The following is a 23,990-nucleotide window of genomic DNA, read 5'->3' on the forward strand; positions in this document are numbered from 1 at the left end:
TCAGCGGCGGGGAGAGGAGTGGCGGGGCGCGGTCGAGTATGTAAATGAGGGCCGGGTTTTGCTGCGCGATTGGACAAGTGGGAGGAAAAGGCGGGACCGGATATGTAAAAGCGAGCCGGCGCAGGGCGGACGGGAGGGAGTGCGCGGGTTGGTTGCGTTCGGAGTGAGCATGCGGGAGGGGCGTGGCCCGTATGCAAATCCCGCCGGCTCGCGCGCGCGGGAGGGGCGTGGTCCGTATGCAAATCTAGCCGGCTGGCGCGCGGGGAAGGGCGTGGCTCGAATGCAAATGTCCAACTGCCGTTTGCCAGGCCCCGCCCTATCGTGTTGCCCTGCACCGCCGCGGCCCCGCCCCGCCGGTAAAAGGCCGCGCGCCTGCGCAGTGCGCCGAAACGGGGACTTAGTCTGTTACACAACCGCTGTGGAGCCCGGGCTGCGCTCTCCGCCGCGTCCAGCTCCGCGCGTCCCCGGCGGCGCGGCTCGGCTGTCCTCGCCTGTCTGCTCCTCGCCTCTCCTCCTGCTCCGCTCCGTTAGCGCTTCCCGCACCCTCCGGTATGAGCGGGGACCAGCTGCACAACGATTCTCAGGTGAGCGCCCCTTCACCGCCCGCTCCCGGGGGACCCCGGCCCCTCGCTGCCGAGGCCGCAGGGTCCTTGCTTCCCGTCAGGGTCGGCCCTGGGGGCCTGGCTGACGCCCCCCCGCCCCTCAGGGAGGGGAGACGTGCCCCGCTGCTGCCCCCTGCCCGCCCCCGCTCGGGGTAGCCCGCGCGTCTGGGGAGGGCCCTGTCAACCTGGCCTGTCCCCCCCTCGTCGCGCTGTGGCGTCCCCATCCACCGAGTCCGCCCCCGCCCCGGGACCCGTTTCTGCCCAGATGGGGGGACGCTGTGGGGGAGAGGGGGCTCGTGTGTGACCGGGGCGGCTGGCCACCTTCCCCTGGCTCGCTCCCCTCGGGGGGTGGGGGGGTCACCCCAGGAGCTACGCGGGTGCCGGTTCACCCTGCCTTCCCGCACCCCGCTCCGCGGGGCCCTTTCTGCGTCGCGCTGGTCGTTTCTCATTTGATATTTAATTTCCCTAAAAATGAGAAGGAAGGAAGGAGAAGGGGGGGGGGGAGAAATTCAACGGCCCCCCCCTCAAAAAAAAAAAAAAATCGATCCCCTGGCGGGACGGCGTTGTTCACGGTGTCTCCCTGTCTCCTCTCCCCGCAGATCGAGGCGGATTTCCGAGCGAACGGTGAGTGTGGCCCCGGCGCGCCCCTCGCCTCGCCGCGCCGGCCGCGCACAGACATGGCGTCCCAGAGACTAAGTCCCGGCTCCTCGCTCACCGGCCCCATTGTTCCCATCGAGCTGCCAAAAGCGGCCCTTTCCCGGCGGCCTCGCCCCACCCCGACCCCCGCCGCCTCTAGTGGGGGCTCCGGAGGCCCCCGATCCGAGCCCATCGGCTCTCCCGGGATCCCCTTTGGGCCCCGATTCCTCCCTGGAAAGTCGCCTTGTCGACGGTCGGGACTTAGTCTCTGCGCCATTTTCTTTTTCTCCTCTCTTCTGTGTGGCTTTCTCGCCTTCTCCTCCTCCCCGAGCTGCCGGCAAGGAGCCTTCTACAGAGGCACCGGGCGGCGATCCCCGGCCCCCAACCCCTTCTTAACGGAGGGGAAAGCGAAGTTTTTAACTAAAATAAATCCCCAAGACGTTTTTTATCGTAGCTTCCCTCCCCCCACTGCTCCCTGTCTCTGTTCCTTTCAGGGAATCCCTCCCTTCCCCTAAAATGAAAGGTGATTGCAACATGTTGCTCTTTAAAAGAATCTGCTGCATCCATTTTAAGATCGGTCTTACTTCTTGCCTTGCTATTTAATTGATGTAACTTTACCTTGTTGGGTGGAGATTTTTTAATTAAAATAAAAGCCCACACTATAAAAAAAAAAACCCAACAAAAAAAAAACCCCTAACAAACAGCTGAAAACCAGTGTAGACAATTCCAGAAAGGTAGACAGCATCACTTTAGAAAGTTTGCAAGGTAACTGTTCATTTCGTTCAGAAACACTATAGAAAGCCTGTAATTTTATATCTATGTATGTATATATTTATATATTAATATATACACTTAGATGTCAATATATATTTATATTCATGTACCTACACACACATACAATATTATCTTTTCTAATCAGCCTAATGGCTGCTAACTTTTCCTGATAGTTTATGCATATTTTCTAGGAAGCAGGCTAATTGCAGTTTCTACCATCCCCCCTCCCCAAGTTGGTAGGTGTCAAATTGAAGGGTTTAAACAGGGTGGAGGGTAGTTGAGGATGTACAACCTACCCTTTGTGCGTATGTGTTATTGTCACTGTTTGGGATGTGCAAGGAGCTCTGAGCTGTCCTCTTGACTGGTGAGGTGTGGTAGAGGACAAAAAAAGATGGTTGAAGAGATCTGCTTGACTTGTACTGGTTTTTAGCATGCTTTTCTGGATGATGTCCATGTGCCTGGTTGCTTTGTAGGCTACTGCATGTAAATATTTACAAATCTACATTTGTGTGCACCTTTCTGTCGGTTCATTGGAATGTGATTGTGTGCAGTGAGAGCAGGCAGTAACGAATATGCATTTTTTTAACTTTTATTTCCATTCTGAATCTATAGTAGGGCTCTATATATAATTCTTAATGGAAAAAAGGGCACAGAGGATTTCCCAAGAGGTGCAGGAGTAACTCTTGAAGGAACTTAAATATAAGTATGTTTTTGAATACTTGTAGACTTGTTATGCTGGGAAATATTTTCAAGATCATTTATCTTTATTTAGAGAAAAGTACTCCCTGGTAAGCTTTAGTTATATACTGATTTACATAGGGGAGGTGATGCATATTTGACCTTTCCACTCCAGCTTCCAGTGGACCTCTTAGAGCGCTTTTTCTCTTCTACTGTGACCATGTGCTGTTTTATTCTTTTAAGAATTTTGGGCATATAGCAGTTAAAACTCCTCCAGTTTTTATTTCTACCATGTGTTGGAGGAATTCAGTACAGAAATTCAAAGTAAGACACCTTGGTGGAAAAAAAATAATTCCTAGTAAATCAGGCATACCCAACAAATTCACACTAGTGTAGGCACCCTTCTCCTATTGTAATTATTTTATGGCAGTTGTGTAACATGTTGTGACTGATCAGAGGGCCCCTAAAATCCAAAATCCTTTTTACCGCTGAAAGGTGCCTGTAACCCTGTTAGTCTTGTTAAGGCAGTAATGCTGAATAGACACTGTCCTCTCTGACCTTGTGACCACGACTGATCTTCCTGAAAACCTGTCACCTCTGCTTGCTCTGAGTCTTGTTTCCTCGACACAGGAGTTCTTTGCGTTTCTGTGTCGAGAACTGTCACGTGCGGATCTGAGAACAGCAGTTCTCATTTGGGCATAGTGGTGAGGCCCCAGCTCTTATATTCTTGTTTTGATCCTATTTGGTGGCAAAGATTAGGAGTGGGTGGTAGGAATATTAAGTACTTCCCCCCCCCCCCCCCCCCCCCCCGATGTTTAGAATTGGTTTGTACTTTGGTTATTGTTAGGCAGCACTTAACAGTAGAGCCATGTCTCCCTTCAGGCTGCCTTTACATTTGGGGGAAGGCAGTTTTTTCTTGGGGCTGGTACTGATTCATTCTAAATGTTGAATGTACCAACAGTAAGTATTTTTGTTAAAAAAGAATGTTTGGGGTGACTTCTGGATAGCGTATCAGTAATAGAGCAGCTAAGCACTTCGAAGCTTCCTTTTGTTACTAGTGTTCATATCTGGGTCAATGGACATACTACCTCAGGTTGTGACCACACAAGCTGTTGCGGCTGAAGTGGGATGAGGGGGGGTGGATCTGCTAGCTGGTTGCAGGTCACCAAGGAGTACCCTGGTTGTAGCTGAGACCTTGGATTTGATTACACACCCGTTTCATTGATGGCTGAGTAGTGGTAGGTATGAGAGAGGATGCCAGCAGTAAATAAGTGTTCCTGGCTATTTCTTGTCATTAAATAGCCAGATCACTCTAAGCAAGTGTGTCCTGGGCAAATTCCAGCTTGGGTAATTGCATTCTGTCTCAATATCCAGATTCTCCCTCCTGTTTAATTTGGCCATAGTGGGTATTTTTTTCACCTTAACTGTATTTTTAGTATCAGTATGTACTGCGAAGAATTTTCCATGTTCACTCCTAACAGTGCCTGCTTGCAAGGCATCCTGAGAACATTATTGTGCTAAGACAGTGAGCCTTTTTTGTATGTAATGTCCTCGCAGTCTTCAGCATTGTGGAAGGGAAATGGTGGTCTAAAACTGTCATTTCCAAGTACTGCTTGGTCATTGAAAATGACCCCTTCGCAGATGTTAATGTTGAATTGCAACTATGTACTCAGGGAGGGAATAATTCTGATATTTTATTTTTTTCTCTCACTTGGTAAAATTGCAGATCAAATGCAAAATCTGTTTGGATTCTGTTGAGTTTTGCCTTGAAGAGCTTTGTTGTTAAGGTTGAATGTAATAACCTCATGACTACTGAGGACAATGTTGAGACTAAAAGCAATTTGTCCTGACTTTCAGTTCTCCCGTTGCGTTTGTAGAGTGCGGTAGATAAAAATTACTTTTGTTTGCAAAATAATCAAATTACGTTCCAAAGCTACTAAATTTCACTAACTGCTCTTAGTGTCTTGGCTGTTCGTCACAGATCAGGCCTGTGATCAGAACTGTTCTGTGTAGACAGTAAAAACATCACCCTAAGAAGTGCGGTTTTTTTCCTCTGGTTGACTTGGCCAATAATGCTATGATGCAATTTGAGGCCAGAATCACTGTAGTAACCATTACAGTTATATTAACAGGAGTTTAAGTGTGAATTTGATTGTCCAGGGTCATAGAGGTGGCTTCTGGAAGTCACACACTTGGAGGAGCTTGCTTTAACAGTGAATTATTTTTTTGGCGGTGGGGGGAAGCAGCCCTTGCTGCTGCAACATCTTATCAGAAACTGGCAGGTTTTTTGTGTTGGCTTGAGCGCTCATATGGCACCTCTGTATGTATCAGAGTGAAGATATGAAGGGCAATGAGTGAGAGGGAAATCTAATTTAAATAACAAGTGCACTGAAAAAATGCCTTACAAGTTAAGGAATTTCAGCACACTTTGTGTTTTGTGTTAAATTCATGTTTCACGTGTGACAGAGCTGTGCATGTAACAGGTGGGGGTGGAGTAAATGCTGACAAACTGAAAAGCAATATAATGAAGATCCTTAAGATTCTTCAATGGTTGTGAAACAGTCTGTTGGAGGGCAGATTTGCTCTTCCTTGCAGCTGCTTTGCTGGCGCCTTATGGATGAGTGAGAGTTTTTTGAAGGAGAGTATGGCCACTTCTGACATAGGGCTCTGTGTGCCTCAGCGCTGCTGTTAGAGCCACTGTACTACAACTTCTTAGGAAGCTTGGAGGTGAACTCTGGTGCTCTATCTGTGTTTTGTGCAGGTCAGGGGACACTGTCTTTTAAGTTCTCTGGGAGCATGTGGTCATCAGTGCGTTTAAATGTCAAATGTTTGGCAAGGGATCTGAAATACAAAAGGTACTTGATGGTATTTAGATGCAGATTGGTATCTCCACTGAAAATTTCCTTTCCCTTTTTTTGTGATACTTGGAGATGTGAATCCTGAAGAATGTAATTTGTTCCTTCCAACACAAGCCTTGAGTCACTCCCTGCCTTCACTTCCAGACTGCGGTGCTGGGTGATGAGCCCACATTGTAAGAAGTGCTGCCCACAGCCTCAGAAACAATACTTGGGGTAGCTTTAAGTCTGAAACCACTTAACTTTTCTATTTTAAAAGTATTCAATGTCAGGCGCCAATCTCTGCAAAATTTCTTAATTTTATTTTCAATTGATTTTTCAATATGTTCACAGCAATCTATTGCAGGGCTTGTAGAATTTGAGTGTTGCTTTACTATAGGAATCTTCAGATTGTTACAGGTGAGGGTACTGTGAAGTAAATTGATCATTTATGATGCTTCTCGGAAATGTAAATAAACGTACTGTTGGTAAGCTGCTTTTAAATATCATGTGCTACATAAGTTGTCTGTGTTAATTTTCCCAGCAGTAGCCTCAAAAGGGCTTTACTAAAGACCTTGAGGTCTGTTGTGTTAATTGGTCTGACACATTCAGCATTCAGGTTAAAACTTAATGGGTGTCTTGTGGGAGTGGGGAGTTGAATGCATTTCTGTTAGCTGCCGCCAACTTTTGTTTTTGTTGAAACTCAGCAGAATTACCTAAATGTGCTGGAAGATGTGTTTTGGGGGTTAATGGCCTGTGTGCTTCCTACCTCTGGCAGATTTTCTTAAGATGTTTTTCCTTTTACTACAGTGTTAAGCACTATCTGTTATTAACATGCTGTCAGGGCTGCTTTGTTTACTTTGTAAAACATGAAAAATTTTTAACCAGGGGACCACTGTAAAAGTGTGGGGTTTTACATGGCTTCACATAAATTAGATACACGGCTCATAAGCATGATTGAACACAAATTCAGATTTAATTTCATTTACAACTGTGACTCCAGATATTTGTTAGATAGTTCATTGAATTCCAACCTCCTGAGTTGCGCTGTCAGCAGAAACTGCAATAATATGTAATTATAGCAAGTACTTAACATCTCATTGACTCAAATTCCTCTGTTAATGATTTCACTGGATTCTTGTTAAAGTAATACCTGCTGAAATAGCACAAGCCACTGCCCTATTAGAAAGAGGCTCCAGGTCAGATTCTTGGCGTTGTAAATTGTTGTAGTTCCGCTAAAATCAGCGGAGCTCTGACAGTGTATCTGCGTTTTTGTTATTGGACTGCAGGGATGGGCTTTAATGATACACTAAGAGGAGGACAATTTAACATAAGAAATCAGTGCAGATTTTCTTTTTCTGTGGCTTTTCAAGATGGAATAGTTTCAAGTCTGCTTGAGCTGGTTGTGCTAATATAATTTCTCATATCCTTGTAAGACATGCAGTCATTCAGAAATATTTATTGGCTTATTAAATTGAATTGCCTTTGCGGCTGCTAGTTTTATAGAAACTGCCCTAAGTTTTATAGAAAACCTCACACTCTGAAATGTGGGAGCAAAACGCTATTTAGCATTATGTATTCCGCTCCTGCCTGCAGCTTTAGAAGGACCGTGTCTTAGGTTTCCAAATCTGAGAGAGGATGTTCCTTGTAGAAATTGGTGTTTATCACCTTGCTTTTCTGGGGCTGTTTCATTTAACTGAGATTGCAGCATATGACAAATATGTCCAGCCGTACCTTCTCCCTGCATGCCTTTCCGTTCTGAGCTGTTTAGCACTGTCAGCGTTTAAATATGTATCATCATTAGATTTCAGAATGCTTCCTCCTGTTCAGAGAACAGGAGAAGGGTATGGACTTGCTGTTCTTTCAGCAGCGAGTTTGCTGGTGACCTGCTCTTCTGAAAGAACAGCAAGAAAATCAGTTTAAAACCCAGTTCTCAGCTACAGTAGGATTATTCCTTTTAAACAGTATCCCCAGCTCCTGCTGTCCTTACTCTGCTATTAACTGTCACGTCTGCTGGTGGTGGCTTTCTCTGTCACTTGCTGAACGCTGGAATTAATGCAGGGTTGAAGTGCTGTTTTGGGCAGAGCAGAGAGTGCCTTTTCTAGGGCAGGCTCCTGCTATTTAGTAGTTCAGCTGAACAAGTTGTAGTAGTGGTTTCCTGGTGTGTATGTGACTACAATATTTTTAGCACAGCATTTGTTCAAAATGTCCTGGCTGACATAAATACTAAATAGTTCCAGTGGATTTAATCAGATTTATAGTTAGAAATATTTTCATCTTGAATGCTTGCTTTTGAAACTAGTGATCATAGAGAGTGAACTGCCGTTGATATCTTCTGGTGTCACAGTGAGAGTTAAGGACCTTTGGAAGGTGACGTGAAAAGAAAGGGTGAAGTTAATTTTGTCTTCTTGTGAGCTGCAAGGTATAGAAAGCAGTAGAAAGTGGCTGTTGGCTTTTGAAACATGAGCATGCATCCATATTTTCAGGTTGAAATTTGGTTTCTAAATTTGACTTCCATAGCTACTCAGTGGATGATCAAGTGAGAGCTCCAGGCTTGAGGATTAAAGTGGAGAGTACGGAGCTGCCGTCAGTCTTCCTGAAACTTGTTCTTTTGCAACACCTGCTTTAACATCAATGATTCTTGGACTTCTTTGACCTCAAAATAAGATTTTGTTAATTGTAAAAAAGACCTCAGTTTGTGTCAGCAGGAGTGTGGTGATATGAAATATACAGCTTTGTGCCAGTCCTTGCAACAAACAGTGTTCTGGGAGATCCTCCAGAGCAATGGAAGGCTTGATGCTTTTGGGGAAGTGGGAGACCTTGGCAATTGGCTGCTTGTTTGATAGCTAATGATAGAGGTGTAGAATCCTGTAATGAGAAAGAGGAGTAGGAGAGGGACATTGGTTCAAATAAGAGTTGCCTCATAAATTTGCGGGGGTGTTATCACAAAGTTCTAGCGATGTTTTCTGTCATCTCAAGGCCTGTTTATCCACTAGAGTAACATACTCTGCAAGAAAAAGAAGACATGGCCCAACAGCTTTCGTGAACACTACATCTGTGATCCTGTTGCTTCACCCTTGGGAAGTTTCCTTTGTTCATAGCTGTACTTAAATCTCTGTAGCTTCACTTGACGATGGTCGCAGTCGTAGTTCATTTTAGACAATTAACTTGTACTGACAGCTGCTGTGTGTTTCAGAACAGCTGGTTCCAACGTGGAGTCACAAGGACAGACGGTATTGAGCATGCTTTACTCCCGTCTTGGAAAGCTTTGGAGGAGGGGGCTGGAAAATGTCTGAAATGCATGTCTTCGTGGGATGGGGGCAGTGCAGGCTCAATTATGGGAGGCATAGCAGGAAGGTTAGTGTAGATGCTTGTTATTCAGCCTCAGCAGACAATAATTCATCAAGAAAAACAACCTGTGTTTCCACCTAAAGTACTTAGATCCCTTTTTAAGTCTGAAAACTGTAACTTCTGAAATTGAAATGACTTCAGGGTAAAGAGGGGCAGCATCAGGCCATTGGGAAATTGTTTTATTAGAAGGCTTCTGTCAGTCTTGGAGCCAAAAGTTGCTTCCCACAAAGCTTCTGATTGCTAGATGTTTTTTGGATTCCTTATTGATATTTTTGACATGAATGTATTTGTTCATGTTCACAAGCTTCCATATGCTTTGTGCAGTTGTGAGCTGTGTGGGTGTGCGTGTATGTATTTTTATCTTATACCTTCGTCAGAGAAGGGGCTTTTTAGGGAGTGTTGTAAAGACAATGGCTTCCTTCTCTGGCAGTATTGCAGAGAGCTGAGCTTCATGGTGCCCACCAAAAGATGCAGATTTGCTCCTTCATAATTCTGCCCAACATAGATGATCATGTGTTAAAAGACAGATGGACATTCATGAAATCCAGTGCTGCAGCAGAGTGATTCTGCAGCTGGCTGTATCTTTCCATGACTGAAGAGAGATTGATTTCTGCCTCAGGAAAGCTTGGAGTGTACTTGTAGCTTCACTGAAATATTTTGATCGGTCTATGTAACTCGCCTTTGGCTACGTCATATCTGTGTCCATTAAAGACATGCTCCATGGTGAGTACGTACTATCTTAAGTGCTTGTTGTGGCTCATCAGCTGCAGTATACAGCTGAGAGAGTCTGTTACAGACACACAGTATTTAGCAGATAGTACAACTTTATTTGCGGGAGAAACACTCTTATATTCTTAATGAAGGCATGGTTATGATTCTTCAAGATGTCCCCTTTTCTCCCATAATGCTATTTTTTCAACTATTTTCTAAAAATAAAACCCTGGTGACTTTTACTACTTACTGCTCATTTTGAAATCCCAATCATTGATTTGCACAGTCTTACTAATTTTTGCAGCAAGCATCTGGGACCTCAGTAGTAGAGCATTTTGCTGTGTTATGGAATAAATTGTAGGACCGAATGAAATATGAGGTCTTATGTTCAGCGTGAGTAAGACTGCATACTGCTTGTCCTGTTTGAAACCCACTGCATGAACATGGTTTTTCTGGCTGCTCTGGAATGAGTTTTAACAAATGCTTTGTAATTTCTGAAGTGTCGGGCTCACTCCACTGCTCAGTGTATACTGCACGGGATTAGAAGTTGTCTTGATTCCATCCAAATGTCTTGTCAGTTTGGTGCAGCTAGATGATGGGTGGCAGTGTCTAAATGGAATAATTTTAAGAATTTTTAGGAATTTTTTTTTGACATTGACCAGAGATGTGGCTTCATAATAAAAAGTCAAGAAAATAAATCATAGGCATGAAGCAATACCCAAGTCCAGATTGCTTTTTAATTTTTGCTGGCATTTGTCAGTCACTCTGATCTATTGCCTAACACTGCTTCTGACACATGAGAATATGAACTTGCAGGGTTATTCAGAACAGGGTTTTTTTATTTGTCACTTCTCTTCTGTACACTTTTCCAGTTTGAATGCCAATGGGGTAGTTTTTCCTTTGTATGTAACGTGGAATAAATGAACTGTGTTTTAGGGCCAGGGCAATGTACTTTAGTTGAACTTTTCATTGATGGCAATGTATTACTGCTCAAGGCTTACTCTGGTATTTGAACGAGGGCCAGACTTGTCAAAACAGCTGCTCATCTTCCTCTGAGGTTGCAGTTTCTTGTTTTGGAGAGGTGGCCTAAAAAGACCTTTTAGGGGAGAGGGTGAAGGAAAAGTGGACTCACCCTTTGAAATGTGGTAAGTGTCTGTTGCAGATCTTTAAGTATCTGGAGGTAGAGCTGAGAAACATATAGTGGTCTTCTAACTGAAATGTAGAGATTTCTGGAGTTATGGTAGCACAACTAAGAGGCTTCTATTTTTGTGGTCTGTAAGCAGAGTTTTAAGAGGAGAAAAGTACAGGTGGTGGGAGGGGACACACTGTTCTTAGCTTGTGGCATGAGATGGTTTGGAGACCTGATAACCAGGTAGGAGAGTTGTCTTCATCTGCTCTGCAGTGGATGCAAGTGAATGGAGTTCTTTCTGTCCTTAGGGAGGTTAGTAGCTAAGTTGGCAATTCTTATTCCAGCTTTTGGTTTTGTGTGATGCTGTCTTGCCAGCTCTCAGCATAGTCTGTGTTGCTCGGTGCTCTGGTCAGGCTAGGTGGAGATTAAGGGTTGAACGTGGAGACACTTGAAGCTGAAGGCAGGAAGTACTGGGCAGGGACATTCTGGTACACAGGGACTCTGTACCTGGGATTAAGGTCCTTATTACCCTGTCCTTAGGCCATATTGTTTAAATAGGCAACACAGTGGGAGAAGAGGGAGTACTATGCTCTTCTCAGAGGTAGAGAAATGAGAACAGAGTGGGAGTGATTTCTTCCAGCACAGAAATAGATATAAAGCTGTCTGGTTAGGATGGAGATTCAATTCCAACTTGGACATTTGTTTTTGATTTTTAATTCTCTCTCCAGCTGAAGACTGAGGTGGTTAGCAAAGGGCAGTACGGAAAAAAAATAAGAGCTTCTGCAGTTTTAGCATATGTTGTAATTTCTTCTTAAATGCAGAACTCGTCTCAGGAGCTAAAGTGCATTTTTTTTCCCCCTGTGATACTAAATTATTTCACAAATTCTAAGACATTGCATGCTGGGTTTTGCAATTAGTGAAATCACTGAATTTGCAGAAGGGAGATCAGTGGTTTTCAGGTCTGTGTGTGGGATTTTGGTATCAAGTACTTTACAGGTTAGACTCTTGCACCATACGTGCCGCCTTGGTATGAATGTCTCCTAACCGTGCCTTGAGCAATAGGAAGAGCATATTATGTCTTCTGCTGGTTTGTGAGTGCTACCAAGTGTGTGAGTAAGATCAATTATTGGAGAGATAAAACCGCTGGGCTGGGCAGGTACCGGTTTTAACTTGCCTAAGAAGGTACACTTTCAAGTTAGACAGGCACTCTCCATTTTAATCTAGCCTTTTGGGAAACGGGAAGCAGGAGCTTTTTGGAGATCTGTGTGAGGGTATGATTCATTGCAACACAAGCAGCATGTACAAAATGGAGGGATGGAGTAGTACTAGTGACGTACTCTGAGGTTTGTACTCTAGAGTTAATGACCACCAGATGGGAAATAAAAGGCTGCCTGCTCTTCTTCTGAGGACCGAGAATGTCACTGAGACTGTTAAAATGTGCTGTATCTGTTGTAATGCTTCTTGTGCGCAGGAAGCCCCTTTATGTGTGGATCAGAGCAAGCTTTTCTTACTGGTGCTTCCCCTTGACACTTCATCTTTAGCATTGGTTTTGGCTGCAGATTAGGTTCCTTCAGTTTGGTAACAGTGCACCTCAGGGATAAACAAGTCTGGAGTGCTTTCTGGCAGTAGAAAAAGGTGCAAGTTGTGTTTCAGTGCACAAGTGTAAATTGCCAGATCCAGAGGCAGTAGGTTCCTGTGAACATGAATACAATGCAAGAGATGAACTCTTAATAACAGTGACCTTGATTAACTCCTGCAGTGTTGCCCAATCACGTTGTAGGTGTCATCTTGATTCATCTTTTTAGTAAACAAACACTGGCACAAATCAGAGTCAGGATATCAGTGCTGTTAACTGCAGTCTTGCTCCAGCAGATTGGAACATCTCTCCAGCTGTCTAGGTTACCTTTGGATGTGCATGTGAATAACATGCATTTTTCACTTTTCTTTCTTGTGTCCTCCTGTGTTCTCCCTACTCCAAAACCAGGAAGCCTCTCAGAGGAGCTAGCATCTTGTCTGAGTCATAACATCTCATAGCTGTGTATGTCACCTGCACTTCATTAGGGAAGCATAAGCAAGCTGTCCTTGAAATACCTGTTTTTATGAGTAGCTAGAGTCTTCTAATTTAAAATACGCTGCTCTCTGGAGTTTGGTAGCTGTCATAAACAATGTTTTTCTTTTATCATCAAGTAGGCTTATTCAGCATCACTTGTATTGAAAGGAAGCTTCTTTCTAGGTTTTAGACTGTTGTAATTGTATAGATATAAAGAGGGAAGTACAGCTTGGCACTTCATTCTCTATGCTTGTCTTACTCAGTTGTCAGCATGTGGTCTTGGGAGAGCACAGCACAGTGCAGTTTTGTTTGCTCCAGTCCGTAGTTTGTCTTGCAGTGGATAAGAGACTGCAGCTAGCAATAAGCTGGCTATTGCAGTAATTTAATTCTTAAATTGAATCTTAGGCAAAAGGCAGAAGTACTTGAATTGACGAGTCCGTCAGTTTCTAGTTTCATAAATGAAGGTGTAAAGCTGTCGTTCTTCAAGCATTGCCTTCTGTCTCTAACATGTTTGCCCCTTCCCTTCTGTGCAGCCCTGTTGTTGAGACTTGTCCAGTGATGCATAATCTTCAGTTTATAGTTTTGCTATCCATCACTGTCAAAGCGTGAGCTTGCCTGTGTAGAGGTAAAAGTGAATTTATTGTTGAACAATAGCCTGAGTTAAAATATTCTGTTTTTCTCTGTGTTCACGAGTATGCCTCTCTTAGAGCACTCATCCATTGCAGTATTTGCCTTTTTTCAGGAATCTGATAGATTTTTCTTCAAAGCTGCCGGTGTTGTCTTTGCATGCCAGCTGAATCTGGCTGCGTGCAGTTCTGCGAACAGGTTACATGTGCTGTTGAGAGCAGGGATAGCTAGTTCAGAGCTCATCACTGTACTTGGTTAGAATGAGAAATGATACTAAAGCCCTGGCCATGTTTCCAAAGGGCCGGGAGGTTTACTAGGTCTTTGCGTACTGAAGTTGAAGTGTGTTTTTTTAAATAGATTCCTCTACAGAGAATGAAGCTGCGAAGCATTGTTTTGTGAAATAAGTCCCCTGTAGCTGTATTTCACAAGAACATGAAACAGTGCTCAAAACAGATGTGAGCCTCATTTATTAATGGCAGAATTAGTTTGTTTTTAATTTGAGTTCTTACGTTTTTTCTCCTTTTTTTTTTTTTTTTTTTTTTTTGTAAATACTCCACCCATCCACTCAGGCACAGGAGCCTCATGCTCAAACTCTAATCCAAACTAAGAAACCTTCAGTCCCAAAATGTGTGATTTTTTTTTTTTTTTTTTCCTAAACTGAATTTTTATGATGTCTTTTTGTGTGTATTAACAGTTTAATCTCAGCAGAGCTCTGGAATTAGTCTTTGGCAATTAGCTCTATAGGAGAACAGAGTTAAAAAAAAGCCCTCAGTTCAGCTGTTTTTCCCCAGTACTGGAAAAAGTATTTAAAAAAAATACAGTACATGGATTGCAAACAAGTATAATGGTGATTTTTATTATCTTAGTTGCTTCAAAGACTGCAAAGGTTTAAGTTTTCCGCTAGTTTTTAGTTCACACAAGACCTGGTGTTCAGAAGGGCCACCTTCTAAGCATCTATGAAGTATTTGAAGGTTTAAAAATGAATGAAAATTTGTGTAGTTTCTGGGTTCTTCATAGGTCTTTTATTTCTGTGTTCTGAAGTCTGTGTCATTTGGTCAGTAAGTGTTAGTGACATTTGCTCATGTCTTCATTGCATAAGCTATTATTAAATCTTCGCTGTCATCCTTCCCGTCGATGCCAGGTGTCCAGATAGTATACTGCTAGGCAGTTAGCACTTTGCTAACTGCAGCTATGTGATTTCCCAAATCCTGTAATCTGGATGGGTTTATTTACATACAGAATTAAATTAAGATCAAATTACTTGAGGAGATTGGTACTCCAAAAAGGCATCAGTACAGAAATAGGTTGTTAAACATCCTTGTACACCAGGAGTCAAATGAGGCTTCCTCCCTGTAGGTCCCTACAGTTTTCCCTTATAAAAGTAATTCTGGTTTAAGTGTATGTCAGCTGTGCACGTAGTTCATAAAGCAATGTCTGATACATTCCTTGATGGTACAAATGCTGGATATGACATTATCTGCAGACTTTTCACTGTAGAAAAGTTAGATTTTCCTGAGAATGTAATGCTTGGTATTAGCAAACTGTCTTGTTGTTTTTACTTGTCTGTGGCTGTTTCTTTTACAGAAAAATTAAAAGTTGCAGTTTCTGTATCAGGGTAGCTGTCTTACAGTGAAGTGCCATCAGGCAAGAGTCTACAAGTTGTCACAGAGACTAGTGGCAGAAGGTATCTTGTTTTGTGTTTTAATCTCAAGGTAACTGAGATTAAAACTTGTTGTGAAAACATGCTGAACTGTTTTTCCGGTCATAGATACTTCCTTGGGCAGAGACTGCTGAACTGGTTCACCTCTTAAAGATGCAAACAAATATCCTTAGGAAATCGGGTTGAACTTAGATTGTCTCCAACAAATTTGGGATATTTAGTACACCATCACTAGAAAGAGTGTACAAGCTGCTACTTTACTTTCAGTTTTATCTTCTTATACCTCTTTCTCCAAAAGTATCTGTCCATGCAGCTTCTTAGTTTTGGGAACGGCACGTGAAGTGAAGTATCTTGTGTCATTTGCTGATTTTCAGGATAGGTTATTCAATATTAATTCTTTCTTACGGTATAAGGGGTACTCATCATTTAGTTTTCCCACTTACAGACTTTACTTGGTACTACCACAATCATTAATGAAAGCTTAAGGCTTCAGTACTCGGTATTGGTGCCGTTCTACATGTTATAGTATCAAGTAAAAGATGATCACAGGTTGCCTTTGTGATCGCAGGGAAAAGGGAGTTTTCTGGTCTGCTAGGGACTGGAGTACAGGAAGTAAGACAACTGGTAGTTGTAAACCAGATCCAAGTTCAAAAATAAATTAGTACACCTTAAAACCTGCAAAATAATGTCGCTGAAATGCATGCAAACTCAGGTTAAAAATCTTCAGGTGTTGCAGTTTCAGAAAGCGCTGGGGCTGCTGTGCTCTTTCGGGTAAAGCAGAACTTACTCTGAAGAATGTGTGCGTTGCTTTCTGCTGCTGGGCACCTGGATGGTGCTTTCGCTCCCAGAAGTGGTTTTGTCTAGCACGGGCTTGAAATACTTGCAAGAGGAGGACAGGAGCGAGCAGTACAGCTGCTGCTCTGGGCTGTGTGCGTAGGAGTGCACTAAATCAGCTGGAGTGGCTACAGCTTTCAGGGTGGTATTAGTCCTTCATGTAAAATTCACAATAAATTTTAACAGATGCATTGATTTAATTTTGACTCTAGTAAGAATCATAATAACTTTTAAAAAAAAGGCCTCAACACATATAAAACTGCCAGCCAAGAAACTTTTAAAAATAGTTTTTCCTAGCCTTACAGTTGAATCATTCCGGAATAAATTATGACATTGTAAATAGTCTTAGATGTTCCTCTTGTTTCCTTTGCCGATTTCTGCTGTCAAATAATAAAGTGGAAAGAAATACTACTTAATTTTCCCTTTGGAATGCTCCTGAAAATAAGCTAATAACTTGTTTTTTCTCATTTTGGGTTACATTAAAAAGGAATAATAAAGTCTTTAACCCCTATGGTTGCTTGTGTAGTGCTCAGTTTTTGAGCATGTTTCTAATCCTCTCACCAACCAACCTCTTAAAACATTTAAGTAATGTTATGTTTCATGCTCAGAAAACTTGAGAAGTGGAGAGTGATTATGTTGCAGTAGTTGTAAAGCAGAGCCTCTGATATGATGGAAGTCATTAGTTAGGCACTTGGAGTTTGAAGTGTAGTGATAAACAAACTTCTGATGACTCTGCACCTGCAGCATATTTCCTTCAGTTTAAACAGCTCATTTAGTGACTGATTGTGGAAACCATTTGAAAGCTGAAAAAAGAAAGCTACCTTTTCACACCTAGTTATTTCTGCGTAGGTAGAGAGGACTACCCTTAAAATTGAGGGACAAGTTAAACAGAAACAGTTGGTTCAGTTCAGTTTTCAGGGACTATGCTTTGTTTTACAGACTTTAGATGTCAGACAAATTAAACGTTTTTCTCCCCTTCATAAGTCTCACAGAAGGCAGATGTGAGTTTTATGTAAGGTGGAATTTGAAATCATTGTCTGTGCACTCCATCCAAAGATGTAAACCATTAGTTTGAAAAAAAAAAAAAACCAAACAAACCCAAACAAAAAAAAACCAACCCCAAACCCCCAAAAAACCAACACCAAAACCCACCAAAATCAAACAAACAAAACCCAACAAAAAACCTCACCAAACTGACAACATACTGCATGGCACTTTTTTGATTGAAAAAGTTGGGAGTTTATTTTGCATAATAAAGTAACCACAGGATGTTATCCTGCATTAATAGGTTATGGTTTATATTCAGGTATTTGTATCAGTGTGATTTAACAGTTGCCAGCTAGTGAGACTTGACCTGGATTTAACAAAACAAACGTATTACAGGTGCATAACGAGATTAAAATCAGTGACTTACATCAGTAGACACAAAATATTACTGTAAATTAAAGAATTTCAGTGGAATTTTGCACCATATCTAGGAGCTCTATTTACTAGTCATTTAACTATTGCAATTATAGCCTTATTTTAAAACTCTTTTAAAGCTACTGTGGTGATGCTTTTTTCTACGTCTTCTATCCTTTTTAGAAGACTGAGGAGTACAGCTTTAAGTACAGAAACCTCAAGTGTCATTAAACATTTACCTTTTGTTTACTCTCTTGTGTGTTTTAGCTTAAATCAGGTTTCTTCTTGTGTACTAATTGTGGTAATGTCCCCTTAAGGCAGGTGAATTGCTTTCCCTCCTTGTCTTGAGAGTGGAGCTTGTGGCAAAGCAAATTCTGATGATAAAATGCCTGCAGATAACTTGGAATTAGCCTGGCAAGGGTGAGTGATCACTTAACTCACCCACAATAGGAGCAGAGGTGAAATCGGTCTGTATCCATCCAGTGCAGACCTATACTTAAAAGAAATTATTGTAGGTAGAAAAGAAAAAGAGGGAAAAAAACCCCACAAAACCAAACCCAAAACCCCCTGACCGGTTGGAATCAGTGTAGGAGTTGCTACTACAGTGAGGAACCAGTTTGTGCGTGATAAAAATAATATAGAAGGCTGGTCTTCTGAATCAAACTTTTTGTAAGACTTTGGCCATGCTTCCCCCATCAGTTCAGCTTCGCAGGCATGATACTAAACAAGTAGTCGGAGAATCATCTGACACCAGCGTAAAAAATTGTGGTACTGCTTGGCAGAGGTGATTTAAAGCTTGTACCAACCACTTTTCTGTCTTGCAGACTCAATTTATGCCGTAATACTGAGGATTGCAGGGACCTTATGTTGTTCCCAGGGGTGCTGCCTCTTCAAGTCTTTCCTCCCTACAGCAAGCAGGGGACCAGCGCTGGCCAAAGCCACATCGTGTTGTTAAGGGCTGGTTAATAAAGGCTTTGAACAGATGCCATTAGAGCCTGTCCTCTGAGGACACTGAGCACAGCTTATACCACTCCCATGTGTATAAACTGTGTGTGATCCTGACTGCTGACAGGAGGCTAGTCATTCACTGCTGCAAGAGAAGCATTTCAATGCAGCTGCTTTTTTTTATCTTCTGTCAAATTTTTGCTTAGGGGAGCCCGTGTTCTGGGTCAAACCCAGGATAGTCAAACATGCCAGCCCTGTCCTTGTGTGGTGTTGGTGCAAATACAGGCTCTGTGTGAGCTGCTGTTGAGACATCACTCTCGTGCTGAGGAAGTGTCAGGATTTCAGGGTAGTCTTTACAAATTTCTTTTTCATGAATCCAAGAATGGTAGTGACTCTACAGAGCTGGCAAGTGAAAGTATTTTTCTAGTTGATGTCATTGCAGTGTAATTATTCCTGATAATATAGTAGTTTTCCTGTTAGCTAGTGCTGTTTTTAGAACTGAAAGGTTTCTTCTTATGCCCCAAAATAATGTCAATCTCTTTTAGTATACCTGAAGTTTCTGTTATTCTCTGTAAGGACTGACAATTACAGTTGTTTGCCCCTGTTTTCTCCCGATTCACCTGTCTTGAAAGTTTGCATGCAGTAAGCAGCTGTTGACTTTGCATCACAAACTATATTGTTTGCACCTTTCTAACGTGGTATGAAGAGCAGTTGGAGGCGGAAAAACCTACTAGGGGCACTGACTCAGTCTGTGGATGGAGTATGGTACATGAAGTTCTCTGTCTGCAGTGTGAATTTGTCACAGATTGCACCAAAAGATTTTCTTTGCTCTTGACCCAGTCTGCTGAAGTAACTCTCAAAGCTGTTCTCGGGCAATTCTTTGTCAAAAACCTCCAGAAGATGATGATTCAGCCCACCTACCTGTGACAGTGACGCAGGCAGGAGCAGAGTTGCTGCACTCCTTGCTTAAGGTCTAGGCTTGATTCTTAGGCTGCAGTTGAGCATAAGCTGGGGTTCTTGGAGCTGTGAAGCAGCCGAAGAGCAAAAGTGTCTCTGGTGTAAATGTGCTTGGTGGCTGAGCAAAAGTGTTTCAGTCTAGCCTGGTTTGCACATCCTTCGTGACAGGGGATTGTTGAAGAACAGTGTGTTATCCCAAAAATTCTGCAGCCCGAATTGTTAGACAAGAACTCAGTGAACCATTTTGTTCAGATTGTGTTGAAGTAAGGGTCTTCTGCAGTCCCTGGTAGCTCTGAAGTGTGAACATGACTGTAAATGTTGCAGTTGCCCCCTGTAGCAAACAGTTTGGAGAACCAGGGCAGAAGGTGAGCACAGAGGTGTGAGTGCCTCTGGTTCTTGCTCCTGAGCAACTCGCAAGAGACTGTGGGCAGTTCTTTGTGTCTGGCAATCCATCCCTCGGTGCGGTGTGTGTATCCCTCCTGCGTACATCCCTCCCTTTGTCTCTTCCTGAGAGATGATTTTGTGTGACAGCACCGCGTGACAGTTTCTGTACTAGGCCTTGGATCTGTGCTCAAGGTTGGTTGCTTTATAACTCTGAAAATAGGATTAGTCCCCCTTGCTTTATCTGTTTGAATGCCCTTAAATTTAACCTTCTTTCAGGATTTTACACTACTTCTGCATTCCTGGATACTAGAGCAGTTTGTGAACAGTTGCCTGAGTTCTCCCAGTGAGCCTGTCCTTCCTGCTGTGCTGGTGGTGGTAACTACATTTTGCACAATGGGGAGGAAATGGGTGCAAATTTGGAAAAGCCTGACTAGATGCTGTAGTAAAAATATTTGTGGATCTAAAAAATCACAAGGAACCTACCCGGAACTACTTTTTTATGCAAATTTTTCTTCCCTGAGCCAGTTGGTAACAGCTGTTTCCCCTCAGCCACATTCACTTTATATACCCATAAGGCCTCCATGGTCTCAGTCCTGTATATGTGTGTATTAGTAAATTGGAATATAGATTTAGTTGCAATGAGTGTAAGGCTTTTGAAACCTGAAAGGTAACAAAGCTCAAGCTTTTTTGGCTGTCCCCTGTTTGCTCTTACTTTTTGTGTTTTGGATCTGGTTGTGATACTCAGATATAGGCAGAGATGGCTTTGGAGAGGGTCTTTGGCTGCTGTAGCTGCCTGGCTTTCTACTTTCCTGTTTGGACCCCATTTATGGGCTGTGGAAAGCAATTTTGGGTTAGTTTTGAGGTGAGAGCAGGAGGAATAAATACTTATTGAAAGCAAGGCAGTTGCATATGACCACAGCTGGGAGTGAAGTGGGCATATACAATATAAACTTGCACGTGCTTCCAACACAGCTTTATTACCGAGTGTCCCGGAGCTTTCCTGAGTCCCACAGTGCTCGCTGTGTGGATTTTTGCCTAGATCCTTCTCTCGGCCTGATCCTGGCCTCCTGATATACAGAGACTTAATGGGCCATGGCTTTTGAACCTTGAGGCAAAAGTGTATCTTCAGGTTTTGCTGCAGCTTTAAAGATGTACCTGCAGTGTGTAACTTTGTTCATTTGTGTGGGTGTAGACCCATAAGGCAACAGGCAAAAAATTGCTGCAACTATTTCTACCCCAGTAAGGGAAGGGGAGAATGTTAGTATGCAAGTTACTCAAATTCCAAATGGAGGAGGCTATGGAAAGCAAGTAGTTCTATTCATAAAATAATGCAGTCTTAAGAGAATAAATATCACTAGGGACAGGAACAGGGTTGCTCTTACCTTGTTCCCTTAAGAGACTGCTCTGGACTTTCCTCTTCCCTGCCAGCACAGCAGCATTTTGAGCTGTGCACTGGTGCTAGTAATTTCCCTGAAGTTTTAAACTTGCTGTTCTGTTTTATTCTGCTTTGTTAGTGGAAACATACTAATGGGTTTCAGTCTCTGACTCTTTATTTATACAATTACAGGAGACTGTTTTATAGCTTGGGAATTCCTGGAAACACATGTTTCTGTTCACATTGAACTTTTTTAGGTTTTGAATGCAAATAATGGATTGAAACTTCATTGTTGCCTCTCGGTTGGGAGCCCTTTGGCATGTGTAAGAAGCAGCTATTAATTGAGCCTTTCTGTACAGATCAAACATGTATTTTCATGTGTTATAAGGCTTCCTCAGTCTTATCCTTTGTGTAATATCATCTGCTGCAATTCTGCTTGCAGTGATTTTATGCATTTGTTACACAGCAGCTAAGATCTGCTGCAGAATAGGCGTATGTGAGTGTGCCACCTCTTTCAGAAGAGGCCAAGTAAAAGGCACTGACAGGTCATTAAACTTGCTGCTGCTGTCTACACTGTTAGTTGTTTTGCTACAAAATGCTTGCAGTGCAGCAGTTTCTTAAGGTCAGCATCCCTTTATACCACATAGCTATCTCAGTCACTGAAACATTAATTACCCACAGAGTATTAGGTACTTCCCCAGCAGGTGGAAAAATGAGGTGCACAGAAAAGAAGTGATTAATCCAGTGTGGCTGAAAAAAAATTGAAAGGCTTAAAATGTGCACTAAAGAGTATCCATCCTCTTGCTGCATAGGCTCTTGCAGCACATCTTGCTTACCTACCCAGCTTCTGCAAGTTGGTTTAGATTGATGGAATGCCAGCAATGACATTTGCTTCAGGATGACTTCATGTCCCAGAGGCTTCAGTAATACAACATAGGAGTGATCAGTCTGGTTTGGGGTTGATGTTTTGTTTTTTGGTTTTTTTTTTTTTTTTCCTGTCCTCCTTAACCTATCCATGATGAGCTGTTAAAGTTTGGGACAGATAAATGAGTGTACAGCTTGGCTTGCAGGCTTGGTCCTGTGCCTGCCATGCTCTCTCACTGTTAGTTCTGTCACATTGTTTATGTCTCTTCCTTAGATTGAAGTTGCCTTAGGGCTTCAGTGGAGCAGAAGGTGTGCTGATCTCGTTTTGCAAACTTTGTGTTTTTAAGAAGCTGTGCAAGGTCCTTGCTTTCATAGTAAAACTTTGCTGGAGTGTTAGTGAGACGTCTCAAGAAGTTGGTAGGAGCTATTCTGAAAGACAAAGAATGGAAGAATTAATCTCTTCCACCCTAGTTCATCACCAAGTTGTGCCACAGGTTGTTTCTTCCTTTCCCTGTGTTCAACAGGAAGGAATACAAGGCCTTCAAATCACAAGATTAATGAAGAATGCAGTATCTAAGGGGTCTGTCTTGTTCTGAAGCTGTTTCCCAGCACAGTCCTTCTAAGGGTCAAGACATAGTATCTGTCTGTCCCTGTAGTATCTTTTGCCTCAAGTAACTGCTGAAGTGTGGGGAGGGCTTGTATGGTCGTTGGTTTTACTCCTGTTTCCATCAAAAGTACTGAGTTTTCAAGCTTTGGCAGAATTGGATACCATGTGGTGTGATCAATTCTGGCTCAGCCCAAAGGAGTTTTGTCTCTGAGTAACTGTAGCCTGGAAAATAGGTTGACTCAAATCTATTCAGTGATGATGTATTTCTTCATTTGAACCCTTAGAAAAAGCAAGAATACACTCTGGAGGAGTCTCAATTAGCCAGTTCATCCTTCCTAAGGCAGGAACTTTATTACTATTCTGCTGTACTCTTCCAGGCTCCCTTTTCAAGAAGCTTTCATACTTCTTCCCCCCTCCATTTTTTTTCCCGTGTATGATTGGAAAATGAATGAATGAGAATCTAAATTCAGAACCGAAACCTGCTTTATGTATTCTCCTTGTGCTTAGTCAAAATGAATTTGGTTGTTTTGCAGTAAACTATAAAACTGAGATTTTATTCTGGTTTATGGAGAAAAACGGTGAGCACTGTTGGAGTGTCAGCCTCCCTGAAGTGGTGCACCTGACCCAACACCTGAAGTGAAATAAGTTTGCGATAGCACAGTCATTGTGCTTCATTTGAATTTGACGTCAAGAAGATTTTTAAGGATTTAGCAATAGCTTTCTGTGGCAATGTTGGTTGTGGAGATGTCTTTCAACACTGGTAAAGGGTTGTGTGTCAGGTTGCTTTTGAAAGGTCTATCTGTGCCATTAAGCGTGGCACTGAGGAAGCAGAAGCCTGGCAGTCTTGTTTCGGTATTATTGTAGTTTCTTCCCTTTCTTGACACCTGCTGAGAACTCGGGTCCTGCTGCTTTTATTGAATTTCATGCTTAGGTTATGGGGGACTCCAGTCATGGTCTTGGTGAGTCGCTCTCGTTTCAGGATTCCAGATGTTTTTCAGTCAGCTATTGGAGAAATAAAACAGCACAACAGACCTGCAATACCTTTCCAGGGTAAATCTTCTATGTGTATTCTGTAGTTGTGTAAATAGGGCCATTAGGCCAGTAAGTGACACATCCAGTTTCACATGGAAAGTTTATTTTAGGTTATGGTTTTCTGCTGCAGTGTATCATCTACAATACTGTAGTTTCTTTCTGAACAGTGCCTTCTGGGTATGTTTTTTCTGCTTTTGTCGCTTATAGCTGCGTATAGATGTTTTCCAATTTCTGTGTTTTTCATACCTACAGTTTTGTTTTCAGCCTGCCCTGCTGTATTGGGAAGGGTGTTGTCTCCAACACCTGGATGCAGTTCTGTTTTCTGTTGAGTAGCTTTTCCTCCCCCTTTTTTGGGCTACAGCAATAGCAATGCATTCCAACTAACTCCAGAAACACTGTGTAATCAATTACTGGAATACCATGGTCACACTGTGACTTCTTCCAACTGGAATACAGATATTTAAACCTCCTCCAGACTGGTTAGGTGGGATTACTGTACATACTTTTAAATTGTTAAAACGTGTAAAGTCAGGTAACTA

General features: G+C 42.6%; 1 protein-coding gene across 1 annotated transcript in view; it reads left to right on the forward strand.

Moving 5' to 3' along the window:
* Positions 1-336: 336 nt before the first annotated feature.
* TOP1 (DNA topoisomerase I) overlaps positions 337-23,990 on the forward strand; it is a 69,026-nt gene continuing 45,372 nt past the window's right edge. Inside the window, exons 1-2 of the mRNA XM_056353839.1 lie at positions 337-584; positions 1,202-1,226. Of these exons, the coding sequence (XP_056209814.1) occupies positions 552-584; positions 1,202-1,226 (58 nt within the window). The 5' untranslated portion in view covers positions 337-551. The remainder of the gene's footprint in view (positions 585-1,201; positions 1,227-23,990) is intronic.

Source organism: Falco biarmicus, chromosome 10 (genome assembly GCF_023638135.1).
Source record: "Falco biarmicus isolate bFalBia1 chromosome 10, bFalBia1.pri, whole genome shotgun sequence".
In the NCBI taxonomy this organism is placed as follows: domain Eukaryota; kingdom Metazoa; phylum Chordata; class Aves; order Falconiformes; family Falconidae; genus Falco; species Falco biarmicus.